The 20,745-nt window shown below is 37.2% G+C and overlaps 2 protein-coding genes across 6 annotated transcripts; both read right to left on the reverse strand.

The window, feature by feature from the left end:
- Window positions 1-3,083: 3,083 nt before the first annotated feature.
- On the reverse strand, window positions 3,084-9,663 carry LOC107823406 (uncharacterized). 5 transcript variants are annotated; one of them, XR_001656627.2, is made up of 10 exons: window positions 9,172-9,663; window positions 8,237-8,314; window positions 6,948-7,625; window positions 6,688-6,790; window positions 6,004-6,104; window positions 5,742-5,916; window positions 4,422-4,592; window positions 4,229-4,329; window positions 3,499-3,676; window positions 3,084-3,406 (listed from the first exon to the last, which is right to left on the reverse strand). XR_001656627.2 is itself a non-coding variant. In XM_016650044.2 (9 exons), the coding sequence occupies exons 1-9, from the start codon at window positions 9,496-9,498 to the stop codon at window positions 3,614-3,616; spliced, it is 1,797 nt and encodes a 598-aa protein (XP_016505530.1). In that variant the 5' UTR covers window positions 9,499-9,663; the 3' UTR covers window positions 3,084-3,613. The 5 variants fall into 5 exon arrangements, 3 of the variants coding, with proteins under 3 accessions (XP_016505530.1, XP_075082903.1, XP_016505531.1); XR_012697445.1 differs by having other exon boundaries at window positions 8,232-8,314; window positions 9,172-9,606; XM_016650044.2 differs by having other exon boundaries at window positions 3,084-3,676.
- Window positions 9,664-14,610: 4,947 nt separating this feature from the next.
- Window positions 14,611-17,530, reverse strand: LOC107823405 (uncharacterized). The gene is made up of 2 exons (XM_016650043.2): window positions 16,287-17,530; window positions 14,611-15,725 (listed from the first exon to the last, which is right to left on the reverse strand). Exons 1-2 carry the CDS (start codon window positions 17,447-17,449, stop codon window positions 14,906-14,908), a joined length of 1,983 nt encoding a protein of 660 aa, XP_016505529.2. The 5' UTR covers window positions 17,450-17,530; the 3' UTR covers window positions 14,611-14,905.
- Between the last annotated feature and the right edge of the window lie 3,215 nt (window positions 17,531-20,745).

Raw genomic sequence — 20,745 nt, forward strand, 5'->3', positions numbered from 1 at the left:
ATTGGCGAAGCCAACGCTCGATTTGTACAGGGCGCTCTGATTGATTGAGCTGGCAGTTTAATATATACAGGGCTTCGATTGGTGAATTTGGTGACTTGATTTTGTACAAGGTACTCCGATTGATTGAGTTGGCGGTTTGCTATATACAACATGCTCTATTGAATTGAGTAGACGGTTTGCTATATACATGGCTCCGGTTGACATCAGCGGCCTGGTTCCGATATACCTCCAAGGATCCGAGAGTTAGTTTTAGTTATATAAGAAAAAATTGAATAAAGAAAAGGGGGTGATAGTTATAAGGGAGTGGAGTATTCATCATTTCCCCAGTGTTTTCCAGGATTTCTTTATGTCATGTCGGTCCTGCATTCAAAGAAAAATTCTTAGCGGGGGGGAGGGAGAGAGGGGTGTTGGATTGTGTCGACCGAAGTCCTGACTTTACCCCTGCCCTGATGAGGTTACGCCATGAAGTTTGGTAGGTGGAGCGGATTATGATATCTTTAGAAAACATTTTGAAAAATCTTTTGTTTTATGGCAAATGTTGTCGTTTCGGATTATGATATGTTTCGGAAGTTCCTTGAACACGGACGTTATTTCTTAAAGACTTTGTCTTGTTGATGTCGATCCTCCAAGATGCACCTGACGACGTAGCTTCTTGCTTCTACGATTGCATCTTAATCTAAATTAATGCATTACGAAGGTTTTTCTAGGGTTATGACCGAACCCTTTCAGGTTACCTACATATCCGAAACGGAATCAGGACTTAACGTAGTTTGTGGATAATTATAAAGAAAATATGATAAATATAACCGAGCCTGACTCGGGAAGCCTACATATCCAAATGGAATCAGGTCAAAACGTAGTTCGATTACAATATATGCAAAATGATGAGATTGAAAATGAAATGGGTTTCACACAAAGTCACTATGACTACTCTCTCTTCACTAAAAGGGAAGGGTGTAGTCAGGTGCTTGTTCTCATCTATGTAGATGACTTGATAGTCACTGGTAGTCATTCTGAGTTGATTGATAAAACTAGAGCAGACCTGGTGAAGTTCTTCGAAATGAAAGACTTAGGGGAGCTGAAGTTTTTTCTTGGAATTGAATTTTCAAGGTCATCCAAAGGCATATATATGAGCCAAAGAAAATATGCCTTAGAGTTGATAGATGATCTTGGTCAGGCAGGCTCAAAGCCAGCTAGTACTCCATTAGAATTTAATCAGAAACTAACTTCTAAGGAGTTTGATAAATAGTAGCACAAGCAGGTATTGATGACAGTGATCCTGCTTTAAAAGATGCATGCGTGTATCAAAGACTTGTGGGCAAACTACTATACCTAACAATGACTCGACCAGATATTTCTTATGCAGTGCAGACACTTAGTTAATTCATGCATTCTCCTAAACAATCTCATCTAGATGCAGCCACCATAGCGGTGAGATACATCAAAATTGCTCCAGGTCAAGGCCTCGTATTGCCAACAGAAGGAGATGGATAGTTGTTAGCATATTGTGATGCAGATTGGGGTGCATGTTTACAAACAAGGAGGTCAGTAACAGACTAACTAGTGTTATATGGTGATGCCTCGATCTCTTGAAAGTCAAAGAAACAAGAAGTCGTTGCAAGAAGTTTAGCAGAGACAGAGTTCAGAAGAATGGCTTCAGCAGCAGCAGAGATAGTGTGGCTGACAGGTTTATTCAGTGAACTAGGAGTTGAGATCAAAAGGCCAGTCAACTTGATGTGTGATAGCAAAGCAGCGATACAAATAGCAGTCGATCCTATATTGGATGAGCGTACAAAACACATAGATATATAATGTCACTTCATTAGAGAAAAGGTGAAAGGTGGAACCATTAAAGTAGTGCATGTCAACACTAACGAACAGATTGCAGATATACTAACTAAAGGGCTGGGCAGAACACAACATGATCATTTACTTAACAAGCTAGGAGTGAAGAATTTCTTTCTCCCCTCCAGCTTGATGGGAGTATTGAATCAACGTAGCACAGTTCATTAGTTTAGGGGTCAAAGTGTATAAGCGAAAACTTATAACTTAATCTTGTTTTAGGCGGTTAGTTAGTTATAGTTAGTAGAGTGATTGTATATAAAGAGTGGTTAGCTGTCAGCTTCTTCTTGAGATTCATTTTTGTTCATTTTACTGATAAATGAAATGGATCCACTTTGAGCTCAATCTCTCACTCTCTCATTCTTTTGGAACCTTCCAATTGGCGGCATGTGTATTCTCCTTCTTCCTCAGTAGCTCAATAATAGCAACTTTACAGTCCAATAATATGGCTGGCCTGATGTGGAAATACCCCTTACTACAAGATATGTAAGTTTGATCTGGATTTACCATCCAAGTTACTCTCCAATGGCTTAACGAACATCTCCAATCCAGCGAGGGAATGACTTAAGAAAGAGAAGTTTCTTGGTCTCGAAATAGTTCACCATAAAAGATGAATCCATTATTTCGATTTGGTATTTGTTATAGAATTGCGTGATTTGCATGCATGGTACGGTTGGTTTAATCTTCTTCATCTTTGCTTCAGCACTCAAGGGTCATTTCTGTCCAAACAAATGCATATCCTTCTTCCTAGCAGCAATTGCAACTGCAGCTATGAGGCTGTGACTTCAGATGAAAAATGTCCATTGTTCCCCATGAGTAATATTCTCTCATCACTCTAATGGAACTCCACAAGAATTTGTCGATATTTCCATTTTTAATCTTCTTGTTACTAGATATATGCAATTGAGGTGTGACAACATTTCTGTGATTGTGACACTGGGAAAAACAGAGTTTAGCAAAAAGAAGATGACACCAACAAGCAATTAAATGAGGCAAGTGATAGCTGGTAAAAATAGGTGGTAAAAGCTAAGGAACGAAGGTACCTCCTATTAGAACCTGAACTAGCAAAACTACTTTTTAAGCCTGGATATTGCTCTCTTGCAAGTTCAAATACTAGATATAAAACATACCCGAAGAACCCTCATTAATCCAATTGAATGTATGGTTTTTTCTGGAAGAGAAAACTGTTAGCGCGATTAAGGAAATAAGACAAACAGATATGATCCCCAACCCTTGGTAGATAGTACTAAAACATTGTATATTTGTTATCTCATTGAATAATGAAGTTTCATGTGATAGAATCCTGTCCTATTTCCAGTGTGACTAACTGCAATAGGTACTTTCTCCCCTTCTGATTGAAAGGGTCTCTTTACATTTTGCCAGGAAAAATAAAGAACCATGAGATAATTGGAAAATATGTGGCAGTAAGCAAAAAAGAAAGAAGCAACCTGTAAACAGATGAGCAACTAAATATACATTACAAATGAGGTATGGTATAAATCTGTGTCAAATTTCTTCCTTGACATGAGACTTCCACAGGTTCAGGGACTCGCATATGTACTCCCTACAATAGAAGACCACACACTTCAGGTATTTTATACATGTAGGCTGTAGCAACTGAGCGATCAACTAGTCAGATAATTAAGCTTAGGTCACTTGTTAACAAGCTTTCCCCAGATGCGATGTGATGAATGAGGCAGGGCAAGCGGATTTGACACCAAGGAAAATGGAGCTCACTGCCCAAAGAATGGTCAAAACTAGAGTGCAGGCATTAGCTGGTCTCATCATGCCGGCTTAAAAATTGGATTATACAAGGATATACATGTTCTGCAGCCTGCAGACACCAGGAACAGTAAAAGCTGTTATGCAACAACATATGGAAAAATATTAACAAAGCACATGTGAAAGATGCCTATTTCACGGAGTTGAGAAAGTAAATAACTTATAATGTATTCTCTATTCTAGGTTATATTTAACTCTTCCGGTTTGCATAAGAAAACAAAAAATAATGAAAAGTGTATCCCAATGTAACTACTAACTAGGCATCTCTCGTCTTCCAGCATTTTTATATTCTTCACCATCCTTTTGTACTCCATCTATCCATCAATCAATCAATCAACTGTGCCTCAATCCTAAATCAGTAGTGTTGGTTATAGAATCGTTCATATCCAATCCGGACTATTCAGGTTCCTCTCATTCTAATACAAAATAATTTGCCATTCAAAGCAAATTAGGGTTCCTCTAAAACTCACATTTATTCCCACACAATTAACTAGTTCAAATCCAATCAGTTAGTATCACCCATATAGTTCCTTCGCTTATATTGTATTCTGTTCTCCTTTATGTATTCCAAAAGAAGCAAGCAAGTTATTAAAGTTTTACATACCATGCGTCCTCCCACTAAGTCATAATGAGCAAAATGCGGACCATTAGCATCCCCCAATACTTTGTAGGTAACCAAGTGCTCCGGGATGAGCTTTGCAGTTTCTGCTTGAGCCAATATGTTGCAAGAGAAGAATTGTTAGAAAGCCTACCATCCTCAGACAGAACAATGAGCGCCAAAGTACTATGAAACATACCATACACTGCTTCTGGTGGGCAGATTAGGTCTTTATCTCCAGCAAGAGCCAGCACGGGTACATTGCTTTTGTGAAGATTATCCTTGTAGAAAATTTTACCACTTCTGTCGCGGAGTCCTCCTTCTCGAAAAGCTGTAGTCAGCTGCAAAATAAGTTTAGCAGGAATAGTACCTGCCAGAAGATCTATTAGAAAATTTATAGTGAAAGGTTCATGTGAAATGTTAAGAGAACATAGAGACAGACGTGATCATCTAAAGAAACTCTTTAACAAAAGCAAGTGAAATTTCTGAATCACACTCAGACTACAGCCTATATAAACCAGAAATGCATCAACTATCCCTTACTTTGATGGTAACACACTTCCAAATGAAGATCATATATCAACATCATTCCACAGTGTCATGAGAACAATTACACAAGGAGTAGAACTTGTGGGAGCAAAGAGTCAACAGCTCGTAGACCAAAGATCAAATAAATATATTGATATATGCAGCTCGTTGACAAAAGATAAAAATATCTAGCTGGAAATGCACTATACAGCATGTTGCTCGGACTCTCCAAAAGTGCTGCCGCACCCGTGTCGGATCCTCCGGAAATGCACTAAATTTGGAGGATTCGACACGCACCCAACAACATTTTTGAAGAGTCCGAGTAACATAGCTATAAAACTGATGTTTAGTTGATGTACTTTTCTTATTCCATCTGAAGATGTCAACAGTCCTCCGTAGCTCATACTTTACGCGAACAAATAAGAATAAGAATCAAATATAACATAATTAGTCTTCACTTATTATCTTCTTTGCTAAGAAGTCGATAAGGCAAAATTACAAATCAAAATTCACATTTGGCTTGCCAAAGATCAACCTCACAGCTGATCTTCCTTGTATTACTATATGACTATCATGAGTGATGAGCTACTAGCAATAATGAGTACATTTGCTATCCTAACAGATACCCATGAGAAGGTATATGAAATATGGAAGATTAGCTCAATTAATAATCAACATATCATCCAGATAGAGGCGGAGAGGAACAAGACGTTTTTAAAACCATAGATGCTACAATTGGTATGCAAACACTGCAGACAGCAACTTGGGCCATAGTCAGATGGTGTCATTGAATCATTTTTCAGAACATGTAAGTTTCTCATACTGTTTGTCTCTAAATCTCATACTCCAAATATCCATAACCTAAGTGATGAAACATGAAACTTGCCTGCTCTCCATATAAATGAGTAATAAAACAAGATGACCATAAATTTGTACAATTCACGATTAATGAAAAAGTAAAGGTCTACTTATTGCCCATGTGAGCACTTACAGAAGTTATTCAAGACAAGCTTTTTCAGCAACTCTGGATGCATCATGTCTGTAGCTGATATCATATCATTAAGCCAAGACAACACATAAGGAGGACGAGATGAAAGAGGATAAGCTGCAGCGAGTAATGCCCCTAAAGGAACAACAGGTACATTGAGAGCCTGGGCAGGATCAGCCTGCAGCAAAGGTAAATAAATATAGGAATATGCAGAAAGGGCTTTCTGCTGCATAACAAGAGTTGAAAACATTTATTTTCAGCTTACAAGGGGTAGGAGCAGTTTGAGTGCAGACTTAGAAGATGTGTAATCCAGTGATGAAGCCAAAGTTACAATAGCAGCTAATCCAGTTTCTCTTCCTTCCAATCCTTTCCAAGGTAAAACCAGAAACAAATAAAAATTCTCTCATATCTATTTTGATTCCCCGAAGAAATCAGAAGTCTGAAAATATTTTTTTTTAGATTGTACCCATTAACAGGAATCAGAGGAATGGAGGACAAATCAAATTCTAAATATTTGATTCAGATATGTTCACGTTGAAAGAAAAGGTACAAGAGCAATCAGTAACGAGACTCTTCATGAAACATGTTTTATCGTCCAACTTAAGATTTCCATACTTTCCATTACATTTCAAGTATATCCAATGAATGAAAATCTAAGAGTCTTCTTAATAATTTCACAGGATTTATTTTATCTTTTGAAACATGTGTTATCATCCAACTCCGGCAGGTTCTAGGAATAAGTTCTTGAAATAGACTGCTTTCTTTATTTAATTAACATTTGAATATTACTGTTTCTTACCAATTGCAACTACGGGAAGGACTCCTTGTCAATATTTCAAGACTCTTGCAGGTTAATTTACTAGTCTATCTTAAGTGGCTCATTACTAGACCTGCCATATTACCAATGGTTAACAACGTTAATTCTATATAAACAAGAAATTAATCTTACCACACTGTGATTGCCTAGCATACAGCAATATTCCTCCCATAGAATGTCCAATGGCAAGAAGTTTACCATCTTTTGGTGCAGTTTGGGCCTTTATGTATTCCATCTAGAATGGAAATAAAATAATTATCAATAACACATCAGAATAAAAAAGAACACTAAAAAGGCAAAAGGAGTTCCAAATTTCAAACAAAATTTTGGTTGTGTCATCTCAAGGACATTAACATCTTTATATTCTACAATATGGAGATCTGTCACCTCACCGCAGCAGGGACATCCTCTTCCAGGTAATGATCAAAGTCCCAATCATACTTGACAATCAAGTCAAGCTGTTTCTGGAAATCTTCTATGGTAGTGGTTAGACGCTCATGCAGATCAACTAATGATGGTGAAACAGAACGTTGACCTTCTTCAATGATATTTACTAGCTTTTGACTAAGATCCTTTATTTGGTCAGCAACTGCAGAGTTTTGCCTTGTCTCCAGCAGACTTAACAACTTCCCTCTTGTCTCATTAAATCGTTCATAAAGAAATGAATCCTCTAACAATTTTGATATTTGATCAAATAGTTTAGCGGACATAATCCTTGACTGGCTTTCATTGAGGAAGCCAGAGACTCTCTCTGACAAGAGCATAAATGTTTCTGTAAGCTGGTTCACTACTCTCGACTCATCCCACATTGTTGAAATAGCATTGGGTTCATCTTTGACCACAGCTATGTCAGACTCTTCCAAGGTACTCTGGACATCTGTTGACTGCTGTGCTGCAGAAAGAGCTTTCTCAGTAGCATAATCAGCGGCAGCTTCCATCTGTTCTGAGACTGCGTTCACAGACTTTTCAATTTTAGTGGCATCTGATTCCTGCACACTCAACCCAGCTCCTCGAAGTTCAAGAACCCAAGTGTCAAATCCTTCCCCAGCCATGTAACGGGCAAAAGATGACTGCACAAATAATTTTATAAGTAAAGACAGTGATTAAATGACTTTATTCCTGATTCCCAAGAATTATGTAAGACTTTTAGAAGGTAATTACAGCAGCCAGCCATATTATGAAGAATTCAACTTTTGCTCAGAAGGGAGAAATTAAATAGGCGACTCAACTTTTATGTGCTTGAAATGCATAAAGAATGGGAAAACTAGTAAGAAAAGATGGAACTTCTGTCCTTTCACCAATATAAGGAAAGAACGACATCAAATCCAGAGTTAAATTTGACAAATTTGAGCATGCCATAAAAGTCTAATAGATTCGGAAACAAGAACCATTCGACGGATTCAATGCTGTAAGTTTACAAACATACGAGACAAAGAGCGATTCTTTTACGGAACCTGACATATCCCCTAAGCACTGATGATATACACATTCCATGTTTGTGTCATTATGATCTATTCAACGTGACTATCAATGAAATATCAATCAAGATGCTCCAGTTCACCTATACAGCTATCAATCCGCATATTAGTATGTCCTGAACTATTACTTTTATGCAACATCGCACATACAACAAAACAGATGACGGGGCAAAGAACGGGAAGGAGGCAGACGATTACAATACCCCAGGAGCAAGGTCATATCCAATAGCATTAGTCCCCACGCCAGACAAGAGAAGCAGCGGATGATTTCTCTTCGGCACCTGTTGTCATCAAAAATCACACCCTTAACGCAAAGCTCAAATCTTTGAAGAAAAAATGCATGCAACAGAACTGTTTCTCTTCCTGTTCATTCTATATAACAGTATTTGATAGAACACAGAATTAAAAAAATTTGAATAGTTCAATAAATTTTAAAAATGCGTCGAGATAGCCTAAATATCCTAATTTCATGCCATATTTGATTGATCACAAAATTAAAAATTTGAACAGTCCAACGAATTTGAGGTAATATAGAAATGAACGAAGTGTCAAATATGTTACTGCAAAAATGTCATGAAATTTTGAAACATAATACTTACTCCGTTCCACTTTCTGTGACATGATTCAGAGTATAAGAGTCTAACTATCTAATTTTCGGTGTGAATTCCGACATAGAACTTTCAATTTTTTTCAAATAAAATACACATATTTAGAGAGTACATAAAAATGTCACTATAATTAACAATTCAAAATATTTAAAAAGTAAGTGAAAAAATTGTGGACTTGACTCTTTCAAATAGTAATTTTGCACATAAACTGGAACAGATGTCACATAATAGTAATTGTGTCACATAAACTGAAAAAGAGTACTTATGTATTATGGTTTAAAGAATATGAGCAATGGTTCTAAGACAATTGCTTTAGTAGTGAGCACCCTCAACTTCCAACCGAGAGGTAGTGAGTTTGAGTCACTCCAAGAGACAAAGGTGTCCCTCCAAGAGGAAGGTGGGGAGTTGTTGGAATAAGAAAGTCGAGGGTCTATCGGAAACAATCTATCTACCTCACTCTCCATACCCCAATAGTGGTATTATACAGGGTCGTTGTTGTTGTTGCGGTTCTAATACAAAAAAAATCGGACCTGCGGAGGAGGAATGTAGCGCCAAAGAGCAAGTTTCCAGTCGCAATTATTAACAGTGATATAGTGAAGTTCATCGGCAGTGCATAAAGGTGGCTTATTAGAAACCCTCTGGATCGCTGCACGTTGAATTGCAGTGTCGCTATCATTAGTGGATAAAGCTCTGAGTTTCACCGTAAAGCAGCAGCTCGGAGCGTTGCGGTAGGAAATGACGGCGCGTGGAAGTAACCGGCGGTGATAAATTAGGTGGTGGTGGTAATGGTGGCTGTGGCGGAAGACGGCGGCGATTTGAATCGCCGACCGAATATCAGATTGAATTGGATAACCCATTTTGGGAATTCGGGAAATGGGTAATTTTAATTGGATAAGGAAATTGGTTTGATAATCTTTACTCTTTTGGAAGGGAGGATGTGTATTGACTTTGGAAGGTTTTGAGATGCTAAGCCTTTTTTTTCGTATAATTTGATTTTTATTTATTTATTTTTTGTGTGTGTTGAGATAAAAGGAACAGTCATGCCACGCTTTTACTTTTATTCCTTTGTCACTTTATATATTCCCTCTATTTCAATTTATATGAATTCATTTGATTGGGCACGAAATTAAAAAAATAGAAAATATTTTTGAACTTATATTATAAAATGAGACACATATATTTTGTATGGTTATAAATTATTATATAAAGATAAATTGTTTTCAAATAAGGAAAGAAATCATTCTTTTTTGCACGGACTATGTTATTATTATTGAACTGACAAAACGAAAACGTACAAAGAGTCAATATGAGCAAAAGAAAACAAAACGTACAAGCAATCTTGTTGAACAATAATTAATCAAAATCTAATTAATTCTTATGTTGTAGAGAGTAAATTGTTATCAATTTACTTGATAATTCATAACTCTTGAGAATTTATGTCTTATATTATCCTTGCATTTAAGTTTTATGGAACAACAACAACATAATAATAATAATAAAAGCTATAGTTGATAACAATAATAATAATAATAATAATAATAATACTTTTCTGAAATAGTAAGGTAATAAAAGAAATAAATGATGTCGTTTTTAGCTATTAAAATTAGGGTCATACAAAATTTAAAAGGAGATATATAGAAGGAGGCACAAGAATTCTTGTAACCTTACTCTTGCAAATTGCTTATATAATTTTATAGATGGCCTATTATATTTATATTACAGATCTCACTTGTGAGATTACATTGAACTGTTATTGTTGCATATTATATTTATATTGTATCAAAGTCATTAAATTATTTTTTTTAATGAAAATATCACTTAATTTTATTTAAATATCACAAAAAATTACTAAGTATTATTTAAAGTCGCTAACAAATTCTTTTGTAACCTAAATCCTATTCAACTTTGCCTAAAATTTATATCTCTTTCAATCCTCCTAGTAATAACTTTATATGAAAAAGTTATCCAGCTTTTTGTTACAAAAAATAGAGTAATGATAGTCACAATAATTAAGAAATTGACTGACTTTCTTGTTACAAAATATAACTTAGTGACTTTAGTCTAGAAATTAGAAGAAGCCACCTGTGGAATTTGAATTTCTTTTTGTTGCCTCAAGTCAGTCTAAAATAAAGTCTTTTTTATAGTAACAGTGTTTGAAACAGTTTACATGTATCTTTAATTTATTCATCCTGCTACATCTTACTAGTACAATTTACCCAAGTACTAAACTCCTGTTTGGTCATAAAATTTGAAAGTTTCTTCCAAATTTTCTATTCAAATATCTGTTTGTTTATAGATTTTAACTATTTGTTGGCAGATTTTGAAAACAAAATCTTCAAATCCCAAAAACAGTTTTAGAGTAGTTTTTGAAATATTCTATTCACAAAAATTTAATTTTTTTCAAGTAAAATGTATGTCCAAACATAATTTTAACTTTTAAAAATTATTTTTTATCTCAGCTTAAAAAATTCATTTTTTCAAGTTTCAATCAAATTTATATCCAAACGCTAGGTGATTAATGTCACCAATTATTTCCGCTTTCGTTTAGATTTGATTCTAATCTCCCATGGGGTTCCGCCCTAAATTTTTAGAAGTTAAACTAATACGTATTTGTTTTCAACTACAAAGAAAAAATTATTTTAGAATGATTAAATGTAATAATCTCAACAATCTAGGTGGTATAGTTATTATACTACAACAACGAAAGAATGCGAATATGAAAGTTACTCCCCAAATATCAATCAATCAAGTACACCTTGACTCAACTAAAAATAAGGGTGACATGTGTCATCTCTCTATACTGATTTCTTCTTATCCATTTCATGTTTCATGCTAAAAATAAACAAGTACTCCCATCAGTTATCGGTGTTTCTTCATTTTTAAATTTCCTCCTGAGTTTTTGCGCCGATAAACTTCTTTTTTCCCCGCCTCCGTCTCAATTTATATGATATTTTTTTATTTTTGAAAGTCAATTTGACTAATCTTTAAAGTTAAATTGAATTAAATCAATTTAATATTTTAAAATTAAATTTAGATACTCAAAAACTAAATAAAAAGTACTATAAATTATATAAGTTAGCAATTTTTTTTCATGTCAATATAATTAAAAAAATATTATTAAATATTGATCAAAGAGCACATACTTGAGTTTGGTAAAACAAAAATGCCACATAAATTAAAACAAATGGAGTATCTCTTTTTTCCCTTTGGCAGGGCCAGGGAGGTTTGTGGGGGGGGGGGGGGAGGGGGGGTCCAAGGTAGATATCGTAAAAGATCACCAAAAATGGATAGCTCTGTAGGACCAAGAGACCTAAAATTAGTAGTATACATTGCATTTTAGAAAAGAAAACGTGAAATATGGGATGGGAGGAATAATCTGATTGTGATCGTACCAAATTTAGTAAATTGGCTCTTACAGTATTGTATGGATTAACATATGACACTTCTTATTTAGTAAAATAATAGGTGGCTTTGATTGAGAGAAAAGACCAAGCAGCCTGCCATTATTCGTCAGGAAACAATGGAGGTCGAGACCAAAATAATGGATATTCCAAGGAGGATTGCCATTTAGTAGGAAAACTTTTAACCTAAGTTTTGGGCATAAAAAATCCAAAGTGATTCCTCACGGCCTCACCTATTCTTTCAGGGTCGAATCCAACACTCATAACCTTAAACAAGTTAGACCCGATGCAAAGTAAAAGAAGAAAAGATCGTTACAAACTTTTCCCAATGTAGATTAGAAACCTACATTAGAAACAAAATGCAAACTCTGATATGATTACTTGAAAGAATCATAAATCAGACCTTAAAGTCAGATTTCTAATAATTGCAGTTTAAAATAAGACGTAAAAGCAATAAGGAATCAACAAGACCTTAAAGTCAGATTACTAATAATTGCAGTTTAAAATAAGACATCAAAGCAACAAGGAATCAACAACCGCTTCTCACTGCCTTTAGAATATGATAATTTGCAGACAAAGACATTGCAAGGAGTCGGCAACAAGATAATGAATACATGACTCGGAAATTTAATTATCCACGTCTAAAACAACTAATTGCCCCTAACCTCGACAAATTTACATAAGCTTCATACATTTTTAAGCATAATATGGCCAAAATTGAAGGAGCATCAAGATAATAAGATAAAACGGAAATGCTATATTAGCAGAAGCAGCGTGAGAACCTGTGATCAAATATTTTTTACTTTTCCCTTTAAAGCAGCTTGTCCCGTCACAGATAAGAATCTCCCACAGTTTTTACTAGAACGTGATAGTAGTAGTTATAAAAATCCAAAAGGAACACGATAAATGCAGCCAACAACAACAAGGCCATTGATTTCCCACAAGTGGGGGAGAGCAGAGATGCTTTTTCAGATAGAAACTCGGCTGGAGGATAAATGCAGTCAATTGTGGTTAAATAAACATATACATAACCCACTAAATATTGCTACACGTTCATACTAAGCAGCTTATGAAAAAAATTTCCCATTTCACATATCAATTGCCAAAAAATGAAGGTTTTAATTTAAAAGCAATCAGTGTAACTACACTTTCAAACAAGTTATTTATCATATGTTTGTAAAATTGTACGGCCAAAGATAGATAGAGAAGCTTCCAGGACTCTCTCATGCAAAAGCAAGCATCCCAAATTAATAACAAGTCATACTATAGTTCTTCATCGTCTATTAATGGCACTTGCATTCGCACCTGAATTTTCGTTTGAAGGTTGATTAAAGTTGTAGAATAAAGCAAATACTACTTGCAACTCAAATTAGACCAACAAATCTGAAAGGTGCGAAATAGAGCAAGTGTAAAGCATATCATCACTTTTGCTGCAAGTTAAATATGGAAAGGCTGGTCTTTAAAACTGCCAACCGAAGTCAAGGAAACTAAGTTTGTATAAATAAACCAACTCTTTATTAGGAAATATCATGTGGAGACGAGCCAGCAAGCACTATGGTCACACACACAGAGACACAGAGAGAGAGACTTAACGCAACTAACACCTGAAATGCGAAACTAGATGAAACATTTTTGCACTAATGAAGTTCTTGCTGTCATTCTAAATAAGAAACAAGAGCATTCATGAACTAAATCTTCACCAATAGAACACAAGAGGGCATTTAGTACTATCATTCTACCAGGATCCGTATCTTAGGGTCCCAAATCCAAAAGAAGGTGAAGAATGATAACTTTACCAGATAAACTGTAACTAAACTTTCTGTTAACTATATCAATTTATTTTTTTGAAGATAAGCAGATTACTTGTAGGGATAGTTTGTAGTTTTTCAAATTAAGAATGATTGTACAAAATTATTATACATGAAGTGACACAATTGTACTTAATAAAACTATGTCATGAAGAACAATAGACTTACCTTCAGTCCTATCAAAAGAATTCAAGTTTTTTTTAGGACCGGTGAAATTGCTAGTTCGAGATTAAAAAAAGGGCAGTTTGGTGCACTAAGCTCCCGCTATGCACGGGGTTCGGGGAAGAGCCGGACCACAAGGGTCTATTGTACGCGGGTAAGCCTTACACTGCATCTCTGCAAAAGGCTGTTTCCACGGCTCGAACCCGTGATCTCCTGGTCACATGGAGGCAACTTTACTAGTGACGCCAAGGCTCCCCTTCAATATTCAAAACATCTAAAAATGTCCCAAGAAATAACCATAAAAACTAGGGATGAAGTTGTTTCTAGATCTAAGAAACAACAGGGCAACCAAACTTTTTCTTAATATATCAAGTAAAACATAAGTTTTGGGCTGATTCACACATTATTCTGAACTTAAAGCTATCCTAGCATCAAAAAGAATGAAACTCTATTCCATAAGGTAAAGATCGCAAATGTTCGTTTCCATGTATGTTCTTAACTACTACGTCACGGTGATACAGATAAATTGCATACGGAATGCGGGCACACAGCTCAATAAACCACACACCACACACGAGGGGGTAAAATCTAAGACAACTGAATTAAATCCCTCAATCACTATATTACATTTATTCCGTAATTCACATATATAGAACAGGGAAGATATCATATGAGTTTAAGCTTTTACAGTATGATCCAGATAGCTATCACTTCATGGATTGCACAAAAAAAGACAAGAACGCCAATTGTCTTATATCTATAACAAATACATTTGACAAACCAATAATAATGAGAATCCAAGCATTTATAACAGAAACTTTAAACATAAACCAAACCCATAGCCACAAAATTGTTTCTTCATGTGCAACTCACCTTTCATGGCTTGTGAAGTTCTAATTTGTTGCTTGGTTTTTTTCTGAGGGAAGCTGAGAAGACGTATTGGGTAAACCGACAGCAGGGGATGATGCTATTGTTTGATATTGAGCAGCAAACTGGGGAGCATGAGACTGAGTGTAGTATATTTGTGCATTTGTGGGATCAGAATATTCATATGCATAATTGGCAGTAGCAGCGGATGTAGGAGCAATTGACTGAGAGGGATGGTGAATCTGGGAGTAGCCAACATATTGCTGCTGATGCTGACCAGAAGTCATCTGTACCAATTGTGGAGCTGCCGCAGCTGCTGTTCTATATGCACCAACATTCATTTCAGGTTTGGAGGCAGCAGGGTTTCTAGCATGGTTGTAAGCTGCTGCAGGAGTGGCCATATTAGGAGCGGGAGGTGTTTGGGGTTGATTTGAAGGCATTGTAGAAGCAGACTCACTATAATTTGTTTGTTGCATGGGCAAATTGTAAGCTTGTGAAGGTCTAGATTGAACGAAGTAAACTGGGTACTGGTGGTCAAGAGCAGGATGCTGAGGATGATTTTGCTGCTGTGAAGGGTATATAGGATAATAAGACGTCATCGGCACAGGCCCAGAAGGGGCATGGTGGATATATTGACCAGCATGAACATATTGTTGGGGTTGATACATTTGTTGGTGCTGATCATATTGGACTGGCAATGCATATCCAGCATCCTGGACTTGCTGTTGTACCTGAGGCCTATTATTTGGATCAACTGAATTGACGGAAACCCTATTGTTCCCTGACTGAATTTGCCCCCCTGGTTCTTGATAAAAGAAATGCCTTTGCCCAGACAAACTGCTCTCACTGCATCAAATAAAATGACAGATCCTAGTTCAGAGAATTTTCATAACCAATTTGAGCATTTAATAAAGAGTCATAGAGTTTGTTCCTCTAGTGACCGGTAGGTCAGGAGTTTGCAAGGTGTGAAAAAAGTACCTTTACAAAATAAAAGGGGATAGCTGCATATTTATGAGCTCAATTCCCCACCCCCCATCCCCCGGGTTGAGCTATAGGAAGGCAAGGGATTCTGGTGTAAACGAATTTTCTTGGTTATACGTGAACTTACGAGTCATATTTAACATGAGGGAAGATTCTGGTGTAGTGGCAAAGGAGGTTCAAAATTTGCTTTTAGATCACATATTCAAATCGTAGGTGTGACACATTAGTATTTTTAGAATCCGCCACTCCCCCTCCCACCCACAACTCTCACTAACCAGAGAGCACTTTGTGCACAAGGTGAGCCCTTTGTTTGAGCATTTTATGAAAACAACAGAGTCTCATATAACTATATAACACATTTCTCAAGCAACTGGTATGTTCCAACAACCATATATTGGAAAATGAAAAATAGCTATATAAGTTTACCTTGAAACTGAATTGGGGGAAGGCAAATCAGAAGGAACAACAACAGGCTTTGGCTGCTGCAATTGTGGAGGCTGCTGCTGTAGCTGTTGCTGCTGCTGTGTCTGTGTTTGACCAAGATTCCTATAACCAACGCTCTGTTCCGATCTCTCATCATCTGAAAATACCCGACTTCCATAATCCCCACCAACCACTACCGGCACACCGGAAAAACCAACTCCGGTAACCGGAGCAGTCGGTGCCGGCGGTGAAGATGAATCCACTTTGCTGCCTCCAACCCCTAACTGTGAAAACTGTTCTTCAAGCCCAACCCTCTGATTATGCTCCTCCACGTGTACCTTTATCGGCGGCAAATTAGCAAGGGACGGCGTGGAATTAGTCGATCCAAAGGACGACGTCGTTTCAACCATCGGAGAATCCGGCACTGACTGAACATCTTGAGCACTTAATTTCACATTTTTTTCACCCTTTACGTTACAATTCACATCATCATCAAGACCTAGAAGACAATTCACTGAGGAAGATTCAGAAAACACCTTAGTAGTTGTTATAGAACCAGAATTTCCCCCATTATTCAACGCGTGTACGAACCAATCCTCCGATTTTGTTGAACTTTCTAGAAGCGACCCGATCGAAGATACCGAATCGAACTCACTGGTGAAGAGGAAAACACGGATACGCGACGTTTTTGTGACACGGTCGTATTCTTCGATCATGTTTTCGAGGTCTTCGTCGGTGGTAACGGAGATTAAGGAATCTAGGTCTTCGTTAGGGAGCTGGTATTTAAGCCAAAACGGACGGCCGGAAAGGAGGGTTTTGGAAAGGCGGGAGGAAAGGTCGGAGAGAGAAGTACGGCGGTCGGCGACGAAGATCCGGGTGTCGCCGCCGATGTAGCAAAGGGATTTATCGTGTGGGCGAGGGATTATGTGTCCGCCGTAGCTGCACATGAGGCGGAGCTTTCCGCCGCCACCGGCGTTAGCCGGTTGCTGATCGTCCCAGGAGTTGGAGTTGCGTGACTTTGGGGAGGCGGAATCTAGTGAGTTGGCGTAGTTGTTTAGATGTAACGATGACGTCGGTGGTGGTGGCTGTGTCATAGGTCCAACCACCGACGCCGTTGTAACGGTGGTAGAAATCGGTGGGCCGCCGGATAGTAGTGGGGGTTCCATGTGTGTGGGGGTGGGAGAGTGAGGAGAGAGAAAATGAAAAAAGTGGATGGGGAGGGAAGATGCTTTGCCGGAGAAGAATGTCTCTTATAGTTTTCCAGCTGCTTTGTTTTTTTATTTTTTACTTTTCTTTTATTATTATTATTATATTTTTTATTCGAAGAAATGTCCACAGCCTAATTTGCACATCAGCAGTATTCTCAACTTTAATCCAATTTACTCTTGGAATTTGTCTAGTGGACACATTGTTGATCCCAAAAGTACTCTGCACATAGGAGTTCAAGCCTTGATACTATTTCCTTGTTGATTTAAAATTCTAATTTTTTAAAAAATTTGCTGGTAAGTTAGATTTGACTTTATGAATATTTACTACTCCTATTATCTTCTTAGCTTTATTTATACCTCTTTCTAGGGTGTGTTGTTCAAAATCTAATCGAAACTGTTAACCAAATCAAATCGAACCAATAGCTTATTGATTTATTGGTATTGGATTGGGGGCGAATTACTTAATTTTCTTGTCGGGTGAACCGTTAACCCGTTAAATTTTTTATATTTACACATTTACCCCTATGTATATAAACTTGTTACTACATTATTGCATAAGTAGTTGTACATAGAATGATAGAATTGTCTGTAGCCAATGGCATTGTTTCTGGCTTCTCATGAATTATGAGTGGACATTAATTGAATTCTTCTATGAGCCATAGTATTACCCTTGTGGATAACCATGCTGATGGTATTGATTGTTCAAAAACTAACAAAGACAGTTTGAATTATGCATTTGGCCGTTTGATATTGATTGTTCAAATAATTTCTATTTGATTTAGCCGATAAACCGTCCGATAATCGTTAATCTGATATAATCCGCATGTTATCTTATTGGATGGCTAGCGAATTACTACATTTATAATTCGATAACCGATAACCGATAAACCAAACCATTAAGCATAATTATCCGCCCAATACGCCCGATAACCACCCCTACCTCTTTCATCTCAATACACAGTAATTTAAGTTCTTTAATATAATATGGGAGCAAGTTGGGAGCAAGTTCAGAAACAATCTCTTTACCTCACATAAGATGGGAGCAAGTTCTGCGTACACTCCATCCTTTTTAAATTCTATTTGTGGAACGTCACGACCCAAACTCCCTCTGTATAATGTCGTGACGGCACCTAGTCTTTACGACTAGGTAAGTCTAACAAATTGCGGAAAATAACAAAACAAAAGTAAAACTTGGCAACTAACAGCAGTGGATAACTGAGTAACTAGTAACAATACCGCTCGGCATGTACAATAACCAATATTCTATAAATACACAGTCTTCCCAAAATTCGGAAATTCGTAAGTCACAAGCTACAGAAGGAAACTAGAATCTCTATACACCAGAGTCTAATAAAAGAAATACGGAAGGTAAATGACAAAGGAGAGAATAGATGGGGACTCTGAGGTTTGCGGACGCGACAGATGTACCTTGAAGTCTCCGTACAATAGCAAGCACTCTCAATTAGTAGCGGGGCTGATAAGAAGTACCTGGATCTGCACATAAAATATGTTGCAGAAGAGTAGCATGAGTACACCACAACGGTACCCACTAAGTTCTAAACCCAACCTCGGTCGAGTAGTGACGAGGTCAGGTCAAGCCCACTGGTAAATAATAAATAAGGCAAGAGAATATATAGTATAATAAGAGACTAGAATTTAACAAAAGGAAACACATCAAGGTAACAGTACAACACACAATCGTAAATCACAGGGGATCTCCCAATATACTGTCTCGTAGTCCCAAAATAAATATACAGGGAGCACTGCCGAAGTACCACCTCGTAGTCTCAAAAGTAAATATACAGGGAGAACTCCCGAGGTACTGCCTCGTAGTCTCAAAAGTAAATATGTTGGAAGAACTCTTGAGGAACCGCCTCGCAGTCTAAAAAGTAAATGTGCAGGGAGAACTCCCGAGGAACTGCCTCGTAGTCTTAAAAGTAAATGTGCAGGGAAAACTCTCGAGGAACCGCCTCGTAGTCTCAAAAGTAAACATACAACTCAAACCGATAAATACAACTGTTAATAGCAAGATTTCTACGGTTATACTGATAAAGAACAAGGAAAGGCGGAAAATCAACTAGGCATGCTTCACAGAGTTCAAATAAGCAGTTAAAGCACGTAGACATGCGATATTAAACTAAACAAGATAACTACACATATTGGAATAACTCAATTAAGAATGAAAATAGACTAATACTCATTTAAACGGTATAACTCAAATTAAAGAAAAAACATGTTGCTACTCAGTAGAATAAATCGGGTTTTACAATAAATAGCCCGTGTACGTACTCGTTACCTCACATACACAACGCTCACATATCACAATTGTACCAAATCCTAAGGGAATTTTCTCACACAAGGTTAGGCAAGCCATTACCTCGAACTAAGCTCAATCAATCGGTAACAATGCCTTTTTCATGAATATCCGACTCTGAATGGCCCAAATCTAGCCAAAATTAATTACATACCATAAATACAACTATAAGAAATTAATCTAATTAATGAAATCAAAGCTAAAGCAAGAAATTAGAAAATCGCCCCAAAAAGCCTCCTCGTGCCCATGTCTCGGAAACGGGTAATAGTCACAAAATATGAACACCCATTCACTCACGAGTTCACTCGTACCAAAATTATCCAAATCCGATATCAAAATCCGAAGCAAAACTCAAAGATTTATTTGAAGAACCTTCCAACTTTTCCCCAAAATTCTCAACTATATTCCTTAATCAAATGATGAGATGAACTATAGATTAGTGGAATATAACCATAAACAAGTTAAGAATCATTACCCCAAAGTTCTCTCTGAAAAATCCTTGAATTATCGCCTCAATCTGAGCTCTCAAAGACCCAAAATAAAAATGAGATCAAACCCTCGAAATTAATCTTTTCTGCCCAGCGATTCCGCATTTGCGAACCACCAGTCACACCCACAGAAATTCCCTCGCAGGTGCGGAAATGACTTAAGGGGCGGGGTCCGCATCTGTGAGCAAGGGGTCGCGCCTGCGCGCCCGCTTCTGGGGATATCTTCTGCTTCTGTGAATCATCACACTCCAAGCCCCGTCTACTTCTGTACTCCATCTTCCGCACGTGCGAGTCCGCACCTGCGGTTTCCCCGCAGCAGGTGCGAAAACACCATAAACCAGAAAACTTCAGCAATTTGCATAAGTCCAAATGGTCAAACTTCCCAAATTTTCCGAAAACACAACCAAAATCTCGAATTTTACACACAAGTCATAATCGACATTACGGACCTA

Source organism: Nicotiana tabacum, chromosome 12, assembly GCF_000715075.1.
Source record: "Nicotiana tabacum cultivar K326 chromosome 12, ASM71507v2, whole genome shotgun sequence".
NCBI classification, from domain to species: Eukaryota; Viridiplantae; Streptophyta; class Magnoliopsida; order Solanales; family Solanaceae; genus Nicotiana; species Nicotiana tabacum.

Coding starts and splice junctions, on each gene's coding strand:
- LOC107823406 (XM_016650044.2), bottom strand. CDS start 9,498: ATGGGTTATCCAATTCAATCTGATATTCGGTCGGCGATTCAAATCGCC. Junction 8,315..9,171: donor GCTACATTCCTCCTCCGCAG/GTCCGATTTTTT, acceptor TGATGACAACAG/GTGCCGAAGAGAAATCATCC. Junction 4,593..5,741: donor GCTTGTCTTGAATAACTTCT/GTAAGTGCTCAC, acceptor ATCTTCTGGCAG/GTACTATTCCTGCTAAACTT.
- LOC107823405 (XM_016650043.2), bottom strand. CDS start 17,449: ATGGAACCCCCACTACTATCCGGCGGCCCACCGATTTCTACCACCGTT. Junction 15,726..16,286: donor TCCCCCAATTCAGTTTCAAG/GTAAACTTATAT, acceptor TATTTGATGCAG/TGAGAGCAGTTTGTCTGGGC.